This window comes from Aulonocara stuartgranti (assembly GCF_965226115.1).
Source record: "Aulonocara stuartgranti genome assembly, chromosome: 6".
NCBI lineage: Eukaryota > Metazoa > Chordata > Actinopteri > Cichliformes > Cichlidae > Aulonocara > Aulonocara stuartgranti.
Genome location: NC_138944.1, coordinates 3,966,247 through 3,984,807, shown reverse-complemented (window position 1 = coordinate 3,984,807; position 18,561 = coordinate 3,966,247). Strand labels below are relative to the sequence as shown.

General features: G+C 39.2%; 1 protein-coding gene across 3 annotated transcripts in view; it reads left to right on the top strand.

Moving 5' to 3' along the window:
- The window catches only part of dnah6 (dynein, axonemal, heavy chain 6), a 53,839-nt gene that overhangs the window by 15,402 nt on the left and 19,876 nt on the right, over positions 1-18,561 (top strand). For all 3 annotated transcript variants that reach the window (XM_082537584.1, XM_082537583.1, XM_082537585.1), the window contains 30 exons: positions 116-208; positions 315-434; positions 699-879; positions 1,245-1,341; positions 2,121-2,346; positions 3,013-3,177; positions 3,517-3,627; positions 3,775-3,900; positions 4,028-4,183; positions 4,909-5,070; positions 5,443-5,580; positions 6,304-6,471; positions 6,602-6,750; positions 7,488-7,595; positions 7,924-8,050; positions 8,185-8,397; positions 8,489-8,710; positions 8,914-9,036; positions 9,637-9,819; positions 10,138-10,281; positions 10,743-10,964; positions 11,750-11,897; positions 12,341-12,498; positions 13,548-13,679; positions 14,014-14,185; positions 15,955-16,101; positions 16,223-16,296; positions 16,402-16,556; positions 17,505-17,736; positions 17,822-17,974. In XM_082537584.1, coding sequence (XP_082393710.1) covers positions 116-208; positions 315-434; positions 699-879; positions 1,245-1,341; positions 2,121-2,346; positions 3,013-3,177; positions 3,517-3,627; positions 3,775-3,900; positions 4,028-4,183; positions 4,909-5,070; positions 5,443-5,580; positions 6,304-6,471; positions 6,602-6,750; positions 7,488-7,595; positions 7,924-8,050; positions 8,185-8,397; positions 8,489-8,710; positions 8,914-9,036; positions 9,637-9,819; positions 10,138-10,281; positions 10,743-10,964; positions 11,750-11,897; positions 12,341-12,498; positions 13,548-13,679; positions 14,014-14,185; positions 15,955-16,101; positions 16,223-16,296; positions 16,402-16,556; positions 17,505-17,736; positions 17,822-17,974 — 4,605 coding nt within the window. The remainder of the gene's footprint in view (positions 1-115; positions 209-314; positions 435-698; positions 880-1,244; positions 1,342-2,120; positions 2,347-3,012; positions 3,178-3,516; positions 3,628-3,774; positions 3,901-4,027; positions 4,184-4,908; positions 5,071-5,442; positions 5,581-6,303; positions 6,472-6,601; positions 6,751-7,487; positions 7,596-7,923; positions 8,051-8,184; positions 8,398-8,488; positions 8,711-8,913; positions 9,037-9,636; positions 9,820-10,137; positions 10,282-10,742; positions 10,965-11,749; positions 11,898-12,340; positions 12,499-13,547; positions 13,680-14,013; positions 14,186-15,954; positions 16,102-16,222; positions 16,297-16,401; positions 16,557-17,504; positions 17,737-17,821; positions 17,975-18,561) is intronic.

Here is an 18,561-nt window from a genome sequence, read left to right as displayed (position 1 = left end):
TACGCTCCTTTTGGAAATTCACGTTTATGGGAGAATAAACATGCATGCAAAACGATATTTAAGAAATTCCATGTGTTACTGCGTGTTGATGAAGCACTCCTAATGGGTCTTGCAGGTGGAGGATTTGTGGAAGAACACAGAGTTTACTGTGCTGTCCCATGGTGACACTAAGGATGTCTTTATCTTGGGAGGCACGGATGATATCCAGGTTGTGATGAGTTGCACTTTCATGCAGTCTATTGTAAAACATCACCAGTGTTTCAGTATCTCTAAATGTTTATGTTTCATCCCTCTGTGTTTATTTATGTGTGAAGGTACTCCTGGATGACAGCATTATCAGTGTGGGCGCAGTGGCATCCTCACGCTATGTAGCTCCCATCAAGGGGAGGGTCAAGAAATTGCTGACACAGCTGATCCTTTTTAACCAAACATTGGTAAAGTCTTTTAAAATAGTTTATTTCTAAGTGAAACTGGTTCAGCTGTAATAAAGGTTTGCTTTCTTAAATGCAGATCCAGTTTCATTCACATTGGCTTTCCTCAGTGGCTGTAGAAAAGAAAACAAAATACTTGCAAAATTATTTTTCAAAGTTTACTGAGTTCAGTAGATGGTTTAAGGGAACATTGTTGAGTTTTTTCATTCATTCCTATGCATTTTAAATACTCTGTCTGCTCACTGTGTTTCTTTTTTTCCTTTCTAGGAGGAGTGGCTTACATGTCAAAGGAACTGGTTATACCTAGAAAGTATCTTTTTGGCTCCAGACATAAAGAGACAGCTGCCTGCTGAATCAGAAATGTTTCTTAAAGTTGACAAGTCCTGGGAAGAGATCATGGCTAAAGTTAACTGGATGCCCAATGCTTTTGATGCAGCCACACAGACTGGTATGTGACTGTGTTTCAGCGGTTTTCAGCATTCTTTATTTTCATGGTTGCTGTTTTACACACACGGCTGTAGCTTTGCAGCTCACAGCTGAACACATCACCCACAACAACAACAAAAGACAGACAGGACCCAGTTCAGACTTTAAGCCGGCGAGGCATGATTGCAGATGTCGCTCAGGTGTCGTCTGTGTGGTCTGCGGTGCCTCTGCAGCGCCACAGTGACCAAACACGATGCATTAAAACAGCATTGTAGGGATGTTAATGCTGAAAGACGAAGGCAGAATTACTGTACATGCAAATACATGCATTCATGAAGGCGACTATGCTGACACACTGCATACAAGCCTGTTGTTTTATTCCAAAAGGTCTGTTGGAGACTTTGCAGCAGAACAATGCTCTTTTGGATGAGATACAGAAGTGTCTGGAAGCTTACCTGGAGTCCAAGAGAGCCATCTTCCCAAGGTACTATGCACACATGATTTGTTTGTTTGTTACATGATAGAAAAGCAGGCCTGTACACTGTATTGCAGCTAGAAGCCTCAGATAAGAGTAGAAAAACAATGCTGTCAACACCAGACACCAGCAACTAGTATCTTCAGTTCCCAGACATCCCAGTTAAAATAAGATGGGATGCTACACAGTCATAAACACGGCCCTGTCCTCATTTTTTTTAAATTTGTTGTGACATTTGATGTTTTCTGTTGTGTGAATAAAATATGGTTGTATGTGATTTTAAAATCCCTTATTCCACCACACCAAGTATATCATATTTGATATGCAAGTTTTGTGCATTCTTTGAGTTTTTGAGACTTCTACAACAACAGTGTAAATTTTGAATTTACACACATTTTGAATGGACTGTTTTAAACTTCACTTTGCTTGATCTTCATAAAAATCTCATGCTGCCGATTGATTCATAAAAATCAATCGGCAGCATGTTTAATTTTTAAATGCAATTAAAGATGCGGAGTTTGAAAGATTATTTGTGGATGCCGCGGTAATCTGGGTTCACCAAAAGTACATTTTGAAAGCAACAATTTTCATGTTTAGTCTATCGACATCTGATTGAAGATCATGGCAATGTAATATTCTTTTCCTTCCTTTAGATATGTTTCATAGACAATCTGATCTCTTAATGTCTAATTATTCATATTTTACATTTTTTGTTTTTAGAAAATGACAAACATTATTGTTAGATTGTTTGCATGCTGTGCTATGTACCTTTTGTCTGTGACTTACAGGTTTTACTTCTTATCCAATGATGAACTGCTAAAGATTCTTGCTCAGACACGTAACCCTCAGGCAGTGCAGCCTCACCTCAGGAAGTGTTTTGATGCCATCACTCGACTGGAGTTTGCTTTATTGCCTGAAGAACCTTCTGGTGCTCCAGAAATGTTGGATGATGGAGAGCAGAAGACCATATATAGCACAGACATCCTGAATATGGTGTCCCCTGAGGGAGAAAAGGTCAGGCTTGAGGAACCTTCAGTCATCTGGTCATTATTGTCTGTGTTTAATTCTGCATGTTATTCTCTCTTTAGGTCTTTGTTATAAAGTAGAAAAACTTTCTGATGTTTTTTACTCATTTGGCAGGTTAGAATTCCTAAATTGAACCAGTCATTGAGATACAAGTAAGATATGATTCTTAGGTAGCCAGTCATTTGAAAGCAAGAAGCTCACATGCACAAAATCTAAGAGAACAGTCTTAAAGAATAATATTATATCCTAATCACAAAGTATATGTAATTTTTAATGCAAGTGTGGATTTTATAGTTTGAGCTCTCTTTAATAAATACTACTTCTCTCTCACTTGGCAACCATCTTAGTATAGTAAGAACTACTGTATCTCAAGTGCAAGGACTTAGCAAGTACCAATTAAGGCATAAAAGGGACATCCCAAGTCTTAGTTTGCACCCAAAACTAGAAACATAATAAGACATGAATGGTGATGTTATCATGGACATTTGTTTTACAAGAATTCTTTTGTTGACATCTGTTTGCTGCTCTGGGTTTTCTTATTCACATGAAAAACTCCAGTCTTTGCTCAGGTGTCAATTACAAAATAGTATAATAAGCACAAGAGGTGTAATCAAATCCTCAACCCTAACTGATTCTGTGGTTCTGTGCTTGAAGGTGGGTTTGGCTAAAGGTCTGAAAGCACAGGGAAATGTGGAAGACTGGCTTTGCAAAGTGGAGGAGGCTATGTTCTCCTCACTGCGACAGCTCAGCAAGGCTGCCATTGTAGACTACCAGAAGAAGTCTAGAGAGGAATGGGTGGTGGCAGGACACCCGTCACAGGTACACAAATACACGAACACACACACACACACGTGTGTTAAAGGAAAGTTGGGTGCTAGAGCCTTTTAGACTTTCGAAGGAGCACAGGTGCATGCTATCCTGTGTATAGTCATTTATTAGATTGGCACTGGAACAGATCAGGAAATCATTACTACTAAATTCCATTTTATAGGTATATTAACAATTAGCACTGCATAACTGTTTATGAGTCAACCAGACTCTTGCTGTCATATCTAAAGCTTTCATAGGTTTCTCAATTTATTTATATACTTTTTTGATACTTTTTGCTCAGTTTTGTTTATAAAAGATTTAACTTCACTTTGTCTTTATGCCCACCAGGTGGTGCTGACCATATCACAGCTGATGTGGTGCAGGGACATGGATGAGTGCCTGGAGGGAGACCATGACCATTTTGCTGCCTTGCAGAAATTTGAAGGCACCAACTTTGAAGTAAATCACAGTACAGATTCTTTTACTGCTTCTTTAATTCTGTGGTTACATTTTAACCTCATCAAACAAACCTGGACTTTTTTTGCTCTTTAATTTCAACGTTATAACCCAAGGATGCTTGCTTGATTATGTTTCTGTGCACTCCAGAGACTGAATGCCCTAGCAGCATTGGTACGAGGACAGCTCCCTGCTTTACATCGTAATATCATCACAGCCCTCATCACCATTGATGTTCACGCTAGAGACATAGTCACTGATCTAGTTCGACAAAAGGTACAACAGTGTAGTGTTAGCGGGACACTGACTATAGTTACCTGATTTTTCCTGTGATCAGTGTTATAAAAACAAAAACAAGTTAGTAACAAGTCACCACCTTCAACTGACTTAAGGTTTTCTTCAGGTTGACAACAGGTCCAGCTTTGAATGGCAGAGACAGCTGCGCTACTACTGGGACATGGACCTTAACAACTGTGTAGCCACAATGGCACTGTCCACTTACATTTATGGCTATGAATATCTGGGAGCTTGTCCTAGGCTGGTCATCACACCACTCACGGTAATGGAGAATATAAAACTACATTCACACAAATGTAGAGTTCCAGTTGTAAGTATATTTAGACTGTTCTTCAATTTTGTGTGATACTTAAATAAAAAATGTCTAAGAATTCAATTTTAATTTAATTTAGCGCCAATTCACAACAACAGTCACCTCAATGTGTTGTAAGGTAAAAGTAAGACCCTATGATTTTATAAAGGAAACAATCAGATGACCCCTTTTAGCAAGCGTTTGGTGACAGTGGGAGGAAAAAGCTCCCTTTTAGCAGGAAGAAAACTCATGTAGATCCAGGTCCAGCGAAGGGCAGCCATCTGCCATGATTAGTGGGGGGTGAGGAGAAGGAGAAAGCAGCGGAGAGGGACAGGACAGAAGACACTGTGGGAGAAGGAGGCAGAGTTTAATGATTAAATGCAGGAGTGCTGTAAAAACACAACGGAATACATACAGTCAAACGGGCCACAAAACAAAATACTAGCAAAACCCCCATATGCTACTGGCAATAACTTATCATTAGAATCAAAATACAGATTATATATCCAAAACTGTTTAGATAAATGTAAAAATTAGTTAGAAAAACTTACACTTGGCATATTTTTGTAAACACTGTTTTATTTCATTTAGACTTCTTTAAGTGTTAGTTGTTTTATCTGTCATCTTTTTAAATTCTATAGAAACATGGATCCTTTTCTTCATTTTTGTGTTTCTCTGTCTGCCTTGGGACGCAGGACCGTTGCTACCTTTGTCTTATGGGAGCTCTCCAACTGGACTTGGGAGGTGCTCCTGCAGGGCCGGCAGGGACGGGCAAAACAGAGACCACAAAGGACTTGGCAAAGGCGCTGGCCATCCAGTGTGTGGTCTTTAATTGTTCAGATGGACTGGACTATAAGGTCAGCTACAAGGAGTTTTATGAACCTAGATCGCTTTTTTGTCATTGCTAGACTACACCTGAAATAGATTACAGCTGGACAGGTCCTTGGAATCACTGTGACCAGCATAAAGGGCCGTTTCTGGTATTTTATAAGCCTGTTTATGAACTGCAAATAACTTTGAACAATGCTTTATGTCATCCATTAAAGTAAAATTACTGATGTCCTATTTACAAACACAAAAGATGTACAAAATCCTCTTTGAATAATTACACTTAACAGTGGAATTGAGTATTTGCCACTATTTGGAAGATAAGAGTAGTAACTACTTTTCAAGTCTTGGTATTCCACACATAATATCTGTTTTTAATGAATCACAATATTCTTATACAGATGATGGGTCGGTTCTTCAGTGGGCTGGCACAGTCAGGAGCCTGGTGTTGTTTTGACGAATTTAACAGAATCGACATTGAAGTGTTGTCTGTCATCGCTCAGCAGCTCATAACCATAAGAAATGCCAAAGCTGCTAAGGTATACAAACACATGCACACAGTTTTGCAAGAAAAAATCGGCTGTCATGTCCTAGAGTCACCTCACATAAAGTTAAATATTTCAAGTCTAATTTGTTGTTTTGATATTTCTGGCTTTTGATTTACAAAATACAAATTAGTAAAAGTTTAATTTAATTTCAAGTTTGTTATAAGTTACTCAAATTTGAATTGCCACCAGGTTGAAGACACCGAGTGTATGATCACGTCCATTTTTACCACCATTTCCTCCACTGATTTCGGGTGTTGGTGATAGTTGGTCCACTGTGTTTTATAAAGGCCAAAGTCAGATTTTAGAGTATTTCACCAACTGCTGACAAGCTGTATGGAGGTGCCAATTTCCTTTTCCAGTAGAAATAATTACCTGCCATTATTAATTGCAGTGCCAAACTTACTAGCAGATGGATTGCTGGCCATATTATAACTCTCCTTGAATAGCCATGGGTATTACAGTAGATGGGGTGTTGTCAAGAGGAAGATACAAAAGACTGCACTCACACTTTTTTTAACCCTTATTTAACCAGGAAGTGGACATCTTAAAGAAATACAGAAATACATTTCTGTATTGTAAAGCCTTATTTGATTGCGCTTAAGAAAAATGGATGGATGGATGGATATTTCACTTTATCCATAGTGAGTATATAGTTTAGGATAATAAAGTTGACCTTTTACTAACAAGAGTGTCTCTTTTATCTTTGTTATGTAGCTGTCAAGGTTTCTATTTGAGGGCCGGGAGATCAAGCTGGTGATGACATGTGCTGCATTCATCACTATGAACCCAGGCTATGCTGGAAGAACAGAATTACCCGACAACCTTAAAGCTCTCTTTAGACCAATAGCAATGATGGTTCCAAACTATGCTCTTATTGCAGAGGTAACTTCCAGTTTGTGTGTTTATGTGTCTTATTCTAAATTCTCTGATATTTCTCCACAGAATAAGCTATCATTTTCCCTCTTTTATTGACTTAAGCTCAGCTGCATTTGTTTCTCTGTTCTCCCTCCAGGTGATTTTGTACTCAGAAGGATTTGAGTCTAGTAAAACCCTCGCAAGGAAGATGACCCAGATGTACAAGCTGTGCTCAGAGCAACTGTCCCAGCAGGACCACTATGACTTTGGGATGAGAGCTGTCAAATCTGTCCTGGTCATGGCAGGGTCAGAGCATTACACGGACACATATGCATTGAATAATCAGGGCAGACAACCATCTTCTCTGAAATGTCTTTCTGTGACTGCTGTGATTTTAAATAGTCTCACACACATATACATGGATATGTTTAGCATTTACCATTTTGTGTATTCTGAAGCTACATGTACATTATGTTTACTGTGACATGTTTCACATTTTAAGTAGATAATTTGTTTTTCAAGACAAAGTGCTGCTGTCCACAATAAGACCAGTGAAACTGGTGATACTGGTGATTACTCAGATTAGAGGCTAAGAGCTTAGGATCAGAATCAGACTTTATTTATCCCCAAGGGGCAATTAAGAGCTCCCAGCACTTCCTCATTTAAGCTCTAGTTCCTCTCTGAAAAAAATAATTTACATTTATTTTATTTATTTGATGCTTGTCATAACAAAGTGTTTGAAACACATGAAGAGATGAAGAAATGACACATTTTGTAATTACAACTATTTAAATGAACTACTTTAGAAGAGATGCTCATACTGGTTCTTTAACCATGCGGGTTTCCTTTTATATTTTATCAATTTTTTGTGAATATGACCAATATGAAGATAAAAGACAGATTTTAGGATGCCCATTACTAACACATAACTATTTTCATTGTATAGCAATTATTTGAAATCCTGGAGTGACTCTGCAATATTAAATATAAAAAAATGTTTAGGTCACAAAGAAATCCATATAATTTTTAATGTTTGCTCATAGGTCACTGAAGAGAGAGAATCCTCACCTTAGTGAGGATGTGGTTCTAATTAGAGCACTGAGAGACTCCAACCTGCCAAAGTTCCTCACTGATGATGCCGTGCTGTTTGGGTAAGTCTATCTGACATTGTAAGGGACTGTTTCTTGCTCTGCAGCATAGGGATTTATACATTTGGCTGCGAAAGATCCTTATTACAACCCTGGGCGCAGACACAAATCCTTTTGGGGTTGTGTCCTCTGCCAAATTAAACATGTGGAGCTACCCACCGTGGTGAATAAGGGAGCAATAACTGAAGTAGCTTTGTTATTTCTTGTTAAACTGCACGATAACAGTAAGAACATTAAGTTCTAAAAGTAAGAGTTTGTATGGTACCTCTTCTTTCTTTTTTTTTATATATCTGTATGTTTATGTTCATGGCAATCTTCCATTCCTTTCCAGTGGTATCCTGTCAGACCTGTTTCCTGGTGTTTGTATCCCTGAACATGACTATGGTGTGCTACACTCAACCATTGTGGAGTCTCTGGTTAAGCGAAACCTTCAACCGTTGGATAGCATGACTAAGAAGGTAGAGTTCAAGTGGAAAATATTCCAAGACAGACACTTCAGCTCAGTTAATTCCAGCTGCAGGCGTAAATCTTTTTAAAAGATCAGAAATATTTTGAGTATTTAAAAAGCCTGTTCCTCTTATCTTCCTATTAGGTGATCCAGCTTTATGAGACCATGTCAGTTCGCCATGGAGTTATGTTGGTTGGACCAAGTGGTGGAGGTAAGACCACTGTCTACACCATCCTGGCAGACACTCTGGAGACCCTCCATCTCAAAGGACACCAGGCTGTCAACCCCTTCTATCAGCCTGTCAAGACCTATGTGCTCAATCCAAAATCTGTCTCAATGGGAGAGCTCTATGGAGAGGTACAGCACACAGGAGACTAAATCTGACATCAGCAGTATTTCCTTTTCTCTCACTGCAATTATTTATTTAACTTTTGTGTCAACCTCTCAGATTAATACTTTGACATTGGAATGGCGTGATGGACTGATGGCACTGAGTGTCCGTGACGCAGTCAGTGACACTAGTGATGACCACAAGTGGGTTATCTGTGATGGACCAGTTGATGCCCTTTGGATCGAGAACATGAACACTGTATTGGATGACAACAAGATGCTCTGTTTGGCCAACAGCGAGCGAATCAAACTTACTCCATCCATACACATGGTGTTTGAGGTTAGAGCCAAACAGAGTGAAAGTGGAACTGGATCACTTTTGTTGACAGTAAATTGGATTATAAATTAATTTGCAGGGTCTTAAACATGAGCTCAAGAATAAACATTTAATGCTTTACTAAGAATATGAAGCTGGATTATAATGGACTCTCTTATAATAGGAGCTTGTAAATCTTAAGTCGTCTTCATAATGTGTATTTGCAGGTTCAGGACTTGGCTGTGGCATCTCCAGCCACAGTAAGTCGCTGTGGAATGGTTTATGTTGATCCTGATGAGCTCAAGTGGATGCCCTACGTGCAGACATGGATTACTGGGCTAGGGGACAGGGTATGTGCATGTTATATCTCCAAATTCTAGATTTCTCTTATATTATACAGATAGGATCTTAAGTATTTTGACAGCTGCTCCTTTGCTTCTCCATGGAACTGCGCAGCCTCCTTTATGGGATTTTTAGACAAAATCCATCCTGTTCTTCCTGTCCTTCAGTGTAACCAGGTGTTGCACCTTGTTGTAAACCCTCTGGACTTATACTGATATGAAGATATCTCTTGATTGCTGACTACTGCAGTCATATAGCCATTATAACTAGTAACAGATGCAACATATTGTATATAAAGTTAGATCACCTAAAACTAATTCCCTGTGGAGAAATGCATTTAAATTTAAATGTATTTTTATTTTTTATCCCTATAGGTTAATTTTTACATTGTAGTCAAATTGTTGTTTTTTTGCAGTGCATAGTTCTTCCCTCTTGATGTCAGTCCTACCTCTGGGCATTAAGAAGACTATTACTAGGGAGTCTAAGCCAAACTAGCAAGGTTACTTTATAAATTGTGTAGATAATGTAAATGCATGACTCTGCATACACTTAATATCCTGCTACAAGCTTCTCTGTAAACCTCATTTAACTTTCTCCTGTCTCTCCAGCTTCCAGACCCAGTGGGTGCATACCTGATGGAGATGTTCAAGCAGTACGTGGAGAAAGGTCTACAATTTGCGTCCAAGCATTGTGTCCAAGCAATTCGCCAAGTGGACATCAGTAAAGTCAGCACTCTGTGCTCCTTGCTGGAGGCTCTTCTGCTGGGTAACGGAGGACCAGACCTCAAGATGGTACATTTAACACAAAATGTAGCTGTCATGTTTAGTCCTTTTTTTGTAGGATGCATCAAAAGAATCAGTCATTTAGTTCAAACAACAATTTTGCAAACTTGACAATGAAATAAAAAAAAGTTAATTTTTTTCCACAAAGGAAAAGCAAAAAATGTACAGGGAGCAACTTTGGTTAAACCAGCAATGCGTTAAAGATGAGAGTGTGCTACTTCTGTTCGACAAGACAAAGCCATAAGTTATATACATGCTTCTTGTAGAATTATTGACTTACTCACCCATGTTCTTACTTATTGATATGTCTTCTTTTTGTGGTGGCAGAATCCCAAGCACCTTGATGGTGTACTATGTCAGACCTTCATATTTTGTTATCTATGGGCCGTAGGTGGCAATCTGACTAGTTCTTACTGGGATGCTTTTGATACCTTCATCAGAGAGCAATTTGAAGGCAACAAAAATGCAAAGGTATGCAGCTGTGACCACCACACCTACAGAAATGGATGAGCTGTGAGGATAATGCAATCTAAATTATTTATTTATTATAGAACAAAACTGGGCAGTTTATTCAAATCGGTCAAAATTCATACACTTGTATTCAATGTATATAAAGTGGAATAATTTAAGCTGTTCACAGAGTGCCGTATCAAGCTATGTTAATGGAGCATTGACTGGAAGGAAAAGTGTATTAAGAATTCCAGATGTGAAACCGTAATTTGAACTTAACACACATAGGCACTCACATCCACACAAAGAATTGTACAAAGCAACACTTCACCAAAACTGCTGTTACCAAAGCTATTAAACAATGTGAGTGAAACTGAACATTAATGATTTAATGTTTTTTCTAGCTAATGGCATTTGGGCTGATACTTAATAAGACACCTAATAATTTTGTAGTAAGTTTTTTACATTTGTGTGTTTTGTAGCTCCCGACGTGTGGTACCTTGTGGAGTGTCTACATGAATTTTAATCACAGGGATCTGCAGTTATGGACAGCTATAATCCCTTCATTTAAATATAATAGGGAACAACCTTTTTTTGAGATGCTGGTTCCCACTACAGACACTGTTCGCTATGGATATCTGATGGAGAAACTGCTATCCGTGCGCCGTTCTGTACTCTTCACTGGTGACACGGGAGTGGGAAAGGTAAAGAATCTTAGAACAGATAATAAACGGATGACAAAGGGTACATTTTATAAATCCAAAGCTTTTCTGATATTAAATGGTAAAATGGTAAATGGTCTGTATTTGTATAGCGCTTTTACTTGGTCCTAAGGACCCCAAAGCGCTTTACACTATACACAATCATCCACCCATTCACACACACATTCACACACTGGTGATGGCAAGCTACAGTGTAGCCACAGCCGCCCTGGGGCGCACTGACAGAGGCGCCCCAGGGCATACTTGATGATGCAAAAAGAACAGCTGAAAAAAAGCACATACGTCTAGGATACTTCAGACTCCTTTTTGCACTTCATAAACAAAGACCCACTGCATGTGTTGCAGATGCCTTGCTACAGCCACACTTAGCTTTGGACAGAACGCTGCACATACATGTCATATTTTGTTGAGATTTGGTTCTGTGTGATTTGTGGAACAAACATTCCCATGCTTTTGGCATGACATATGTAGAAGGTTAATTGTATATATTAGTGCCACTGTTTATTTCATTCACCTGAATGACTGTGTGTACTGATGGATCTGGCAGTTTCCACTAAATTACTTATTATGATGGTGACGTATTAATAAAATGCTGAGGAGTTTTAGAGGGGAAATAGCACGAGTCTGCAGCAATGCTTAGTTATAGTTTCATATCCAAAATATCCATGGTGCTAAAGCAAAGGTAATATTTTGGTGTTGCAATTTAGAAAGGAATGCAGATATCAAAATTTATATGTGAAAAGTAATTGATGAACATGTTCTTGCAGACTGTGGTGGCCCGGGGCCTTCTTAACAGGATCCAGGAAAGTGCAGGATATCTTCCTGTCTTCATCAACTTCTCTGCTCAGACCTCCTCTGCCCGTACACAGGAGATCATTGAGTCCAAACTGGAGAAAAAGAGAAAGAACATTTTAGGTAAAAGAGCAAGTTTGGCAATGACAACATAAAAGCAAACCCAAGAACCATACATGTTGTGTCAGACTGTCATATGCATTTGTTACAATTGTTTGCACCATCTGGACAGCAATGTAGCTGAAAGGAAATCCTTTGAGAAACTCCAACTGATAAAGTTTTTCAGACAAAAGCTACCATCTTATTGTTTGAATTATAGGTCCATGCTTGTCAATGACATGTCTTCAGGGTCTAACTTACAGATAACACATTAAGAGGCCTTTCTTCAGCACATTCACAAATTGTTCTGGAGCTGCTTAACACAACCATAGAGTCGCTTCCTTTCCATTAGTTTAACAGTTGCTTCCACTATTCATCTACACATCTACTGCCTGGCCATTCATCCAATAGTGCTTACACATTTACTTTTTTCTTCTTGAATATTTATTATTTTTCTCTCCATGTAGGTCCTCCAGGAAACAAGAAGTTGGTGGTCTTTGTGGATGACTTGAATATGCCTAAGCTGGACAGTTATGGATCTCAGCCTCCTATAGAACTCCTGCGTCAGTTCCAGGACTTTTCTGGGTTTTATGACAGAAACAAGTTCTTCTGGAAGGAGATCCAGGTATGCAAATAAGATGAGCTACACTGTAATGAGACATTAAAATATAAATGTGCGTGTGCATATGTGAGACTATGGTTGCAGTTGAGGTTATCTATTTTAGACTTTTCCAAGCAGTTTAAAAACAAAACCACAAGAAGGAGCATTTTCAAATTTTCAGATTTTAGAAAGATTATGGGGCATGTTTCCTATAAGTACAAGCACGTATCTAAAACAAGGGTAGGACAGTTCCACTAGCACAGCTGTTCTAGACTAGCTATAAGTTAATTGCTCATAAGTCTTAACCTTTTGTTTTTAGTGTCTGTACATTCTACGTTCCCATAAATATTGCCTACAAGTAAAGACAAAATCATTCTAGTCTGAACTACTGTGGATGTTTTCCCCGTGTTCAGTTTTTGAGCACAGTTAAAAACCTCATTTGTTCTGTTTGGTGTTTTTAATGAATACTAAATCCTTTTATGTAGGAAACCCAGTCATCTTGTGGGCTATTTGTTAGCTTTTTTATTCGCCATTTATAGAATGAGAATCAGAATCAGAATGTCTTTAGATTAGATTAGATTAGATGAAACTTTATTAATCCCTCGGGTGGGTTCCTCCGGGAAATTCCGTTTCCAGTAGCAAAGCACCGAAAGAAGTTGCATGTTACAGATACATTAAGGGGAATGAGAGTAAGGATATAAGCATAAATACACCATATATACACATATACACATGTATAGATACAGAATATACAATATGGATAAATAGGATTGCTCATTTGAGTGAGTATTTATTGTCATCGTCGCAGGTACAACGAAATTAAAAGTGGTCTCTGATCAGTGCATCATCCATAGAATGTTTACTACCTTAACTTGTGCTATACAAACACACATATACACACAGGCACAACTGATTTTAGAACATTTCTGTACTGTCCTTAAATGCCCCACACAAGGAACCCCTCTTCTTAAATGGAACATTTTATTGTCAATGGTGACATGTCAGGAAAAAGTAACATACTAGCGTTTGATCCGCTGTTTAGTAGTCCCTTTATTCTGTCTTTTTCTTCTCAGGAAATGACCATTACAGCAGCATGTGCTCCTCCAGGAGGGGGGCGAAATCCTGTGTCCCCCAGATTTATTCGCCACTTCAGCATGTTGTGCCTGCCAACACCCTCGGACACCAGCCTCAAACAGATCTTCAAAGTCAGGAGTCCTCCAAAATACTGACACACACACACACACACACACACACGTATGTAAAGAATTACATTTTAGGGAGTAGTGTTTACAGTTCAAAATATATCATGTCCGTGCTTATTTATTATTATTTCAAGTTAATCTTGACAGATTAAGAACCTTTATTGAGTAGTCTGTATGTGTTATGTCCATGAACTTCTCTCTATGAGATGTTGCACTTACTTTAAATGTTTTAATTTTTCCATTTCCTGCTCCACCAGTATATGTAATTTTCAGTATGCCCCTCTTCATGCCCTCTCATTTGTGTTACAACCACTTTTCATACCCAACCTCCTTCCAGGCTATACTGAACGGTTTCCTCAGTGAGTTTTCCCAGGCAGTGAAGGACTGTGCCGGACAGATTGTGGATGCAGCTGTGGAGATTTATAACTGTTTAAGTGTGGATCTGCTGCCCACCCCGGCCAAGTCCCACTATGTTTTTAATCTCCGGGACCTCTCCAAGTGTGTCCAAGGTGAGTATTCCTTTGGTCTTTGGCTGCTTTTTCATTCATTGGCAATCCAGTCCTTGTATCTGACTATTTTCAGAGAATTATTTTCTTGGTTTGTTAAGTGGCTTAACACTGACCTGTGAACCATTCAAGCAGGAAAAACGCCCCTAACTAAAGAGCTGAACCAGCATAAGTCTACACATAACAAACTTCACAAAGAACCAATTTCAGATTGTATCTTCGGGCACTTTGTTACTAGCAGCCTGTTGCAAAAACTCATAATTTGTTGCCATCTCTTGAATCTATGAGAAATGCCAAAAATAACACAACTTGACCATCATAAAATTTTACTTTTACAATGACAAGGTGAGTCGCAGATTATTAACCGAATTTGACCTATCTCAGGATGGTGTGCCCTTAAATAATCTGGGGAAACAGGACAAGTAGAGCACAAAAGAACAACCTACTTCAGATATAAGATAAGATAAGATAAGATAACCTTTATTAGTCCCACACGTGGGAAATTTGTTTTGTCACAGCAGGAAGTGGACAGTGCAAAAGTTATGAGGCAAAAATTAGAATACAATAAGAATAAATACAGTACACAGCTGTACAGAATAGAATAAAATAAAATACTATATACAGTAGAATAAAATAAAATAAATATACAATAAGATAAAAATAGAATACAAATACAAATACTATATACAACTGAGTAAAAATACAACGATGACAGAAAGGATTATTGCACTTAGTATTATTGCATATGTATGGATGTGTGTGCTTGATCAGTTAAAGTCTTTATTATGGAGTCTGACAGCAGTGGGGAGGAAAGACCTGCGAAATCTCTCCGTCCCACACCGTGGGTGCCGCAGTCTCCCACTGAAGGAGCTGCTCAGTGCTGTCACAGTCTGCTGCATGGGGTGGGAGATGTTGTCCATCAGGGATGACAGCTTAGCCGCCGTTCTCCTGTCACTCACCACCTCCACTGGGTCCAGAGGGCATCCTAGAACAGAGCTGGCCCTTCGGATCACCCTGTTCAGTCTCTTCCTGTCCCCAGCAGAGATGCTGCCGCCCCAGCAGACCACACCATAAAAGATAGCAGAAGCCACAACAGAGTCATAGAAGGTCTTCAGGAGTGGGCCCTCCACTCCAAACGACCTGAGTCTCCGCAGCAGGTACAGCCTGCTCTGCCCTTTCCTGTAGAGGGCGTCTGAGTTATGAGTCCAGTCCAGTCTATTGTTCAGATGAACACCAAGGTACCTGTAGCTGTCCACAGCCTCAATGTCCATACCTTGGATGTTCAGTGGTTGCAGTGGAGAATGCTTGTGCCTATATAGTATCTAAATGTCCTTAAGAAATAGAAAAAATATGCAGGAAAGTCCTGACACAGGACCTGAGAGATGCATTTCAGAGCAACACCCACACAGTTTTTATCAGAAGTGGTCTCGTTGGAAGGGTGGGTCTCAAAAAAATTCCGTTTTAAGAGAGGGAGAAATAGTTAAGGTTTGCTAAATTACACAAGAACTGGATTCCTCAGAGTTTGTACCTTGACATTATTGAAGTAGTGTGGGATCATCTATACAGGGAATAGAACAAGAGGAAGTCAAGCTATAAATAAGAGCTTTGAATGTCTTCAACAAACCTGAAGAACTATTCCTGAAGACTACTTTCAAAAACTGCAAGAAAGCTTACCTAAGGGTTCAGACTGTGTTGAAGAATAAAGATAGTCTTACCAAATATTGATTTTCAAGCTTGTTGTGAGTATATAGATTCTCTCTGTTGATTACCAGGCATACTGCAGTGTGAGCCAAGTCAAGTAAGAGACAAGACCCAGATCTTTCGCCTTTTCTGCCATGAATGCCAGCGTGTATTTCATGACCGACTCATCAACACCCAAGATAAGACCTACTTCAACACCATCATCTGTGAGATGGCCAGTAAGAACTCTCACAGTCCAGCCTCTGACTTTATTTTCTGAATGCTCAGTTAATTGTTATCAGCTCAAAATCTATATTTTGGCTTTATGGGTTTAAGATAGACCTCTCTCTTTTTTGCCAGGGCGATATTTTGACATCCACTTAGAGTCTTCACATTTTGTGTCTCATCCCATAATATTTGGGGACTTCATCAAGGTCAGGTTTTCCTCCAAGCAACTTATTTACAGGTCGACACAAAAATACTGTACATTATTTACTGATTTGCAGTTTTGTTCTGTGTCCACCTAATCATCCACATAGATGCATGCAGAAAAAGAAGATCGCCTGTATGAAGACCTGACAGACATGAATAAGATCCAGACTGTACTTCAGGACTATCTTGATGATTACAACATGACCTTCTCCAAGGAGATCAAGCTGGTTTTCTTCCAGGATGCCATTGAACATGTCTCCAGGTGAGTGAATTTAACTTATAGTTTCTTAACAGGTAGTTGATTTATTTTAGCTGTAGTTGGGACAAACTGAGTCACCCAAAGGCAGTAGCTGTCACGGTTTGCCGGGGCAAGCCGTGTGGAATATGAAATAGGACCCAAAATGCGGCAGCTCTGGTGCAGATGAGTGTTTATTTACAGGGGTGTGAGTACAAACAGCGATGGCGACAAAACATGAAACCGGAAACCTAAACTGGGTAAACTAATAAGACAAACCAGAATGAGGATGCAGGGAGGTCCGGAGAAATACATACAGGGAGAGCGAGGGGAAACAACACAGACGAACCAGCAACTACTATGACAGAAGACACAACTTAAATACACTCAGAGAACACAGGGGGATTACATACAGGTGGGGAACACAGCTGGGAGTAATTAACATGACGAGACTAGGGAGGCAAACTGAAAACACTCACATAAGACACAGACCTTCACAATAAAACAGGAACTTACACATGAAAGGACACAAACTAAGAAACGCGGACTAGATACAGGAACACACGGGCAGAACAGAGTAAACACTAACCAGAGGAAGAACAGAACCAAAATCGCGAAGAGAAAACACAAAACGCTGGGTCAAAAGGACCCAGGATCATGACAGTAGCAATACGAGTGATTGTGTTTTATTGGTTTTTAAAATAGAACATGCAATGACTGTGATATGGACTGTAAGGATCATTTATCCATAATAATAATTACTTGCATGTCTAATTAGTAGACATACCTTCCACATAAGTAAAATGCAGGCACTCTTATTTTAACATCAGTAATAAAATTTAACTGCACATCTTCTGATTTTTTTTAAAGGTAGTGTCATATCAAGTGATTTGATCTGATTATAGCTTGCAGTACATTTTCTAAATGACACGATGCATGTGCCATATGGAATGAAATAATCTTATTATTTTTTAGGATTGCTCGTATGATTCGCCAGGAGCGAGGCAATGCCTTGTTAGTCGGGGTGGGAGGTACAGGCAAGCAGTCACTCACTCGCTTGGCAGCCCACATGTGTGGGTACCGCTGCTTTGAGATTGAATTGAGCAGAGGGTACAACTATGACAGCTTCCATGAAGACTTGAGGAGGCTCTACAAGATGGCTGGTGTGGAGGGCAAAGATATGGTGTTCCTCTTTACAGATACTCAGGTATTGCAAAAAGATTGCAACAAAAGTACTTACAGTATTTAAGTTTCTGTGTACTTACTGTGTTTAACTATTAAATCTGTTGTAGATTGTAGTAGAAGAATTTTTGGAGGATATAAACAACATGCTAAACTCTGGTGAGGTGCCTAACCTTTTTGAAAAAGACGAGCTAGAACAAGTACTTGCTGCTACCCGCCCTAAAGCCAGAGAGGCTGGAATCAGTGAAGAGAACAGGGATGAGGTATGTACGGTACTTATGTAAATACATAAAGTGTAGAAAACATGTGTCATTTAAGCAGTAAAGATTAAATACAGTGTCAAGTATATCTACTTTATTTGTGAGAAAATAAATGAATTAAAATTTTCTGTGAAAGTTAGGATAAAGTTACAGTCAACAAAAATTAACAAATACAATCTCGACACAGAACTTTGTTTTCGGATACTACCCAAAATTTTAACAAATTAGAAAGTGGGAAGAACGTGGAGTCATGAATGTTCATATCCTGAAAAGTGTTGTTTTCTAATCGAGTGGCTTTTCTTAAATGTAGGAAATCATTCTTTAACTACCAGATATAATCACTTTGTTAGGATGCCTGGGTCGTTGACCCAGGGGTTTTGAGTTTATGATATTATTTATACTTTCTAGTCTTTGGTTTCTTTGAGTTCTGTCTTATAGTTTATGTCTCTGTCTTCTCTAGCTGCTCTGTCTCCCCTGTCAGCTGTATCCCCTTGTCTAGTTCGCGTCTCTGTGTGTCCTTAGTGGCTATATCCCCGTGTCCAGTCAGTGTTTGTGTCTGCCCTGGTCCCACGTCTCTGTTCCCTCTGTTG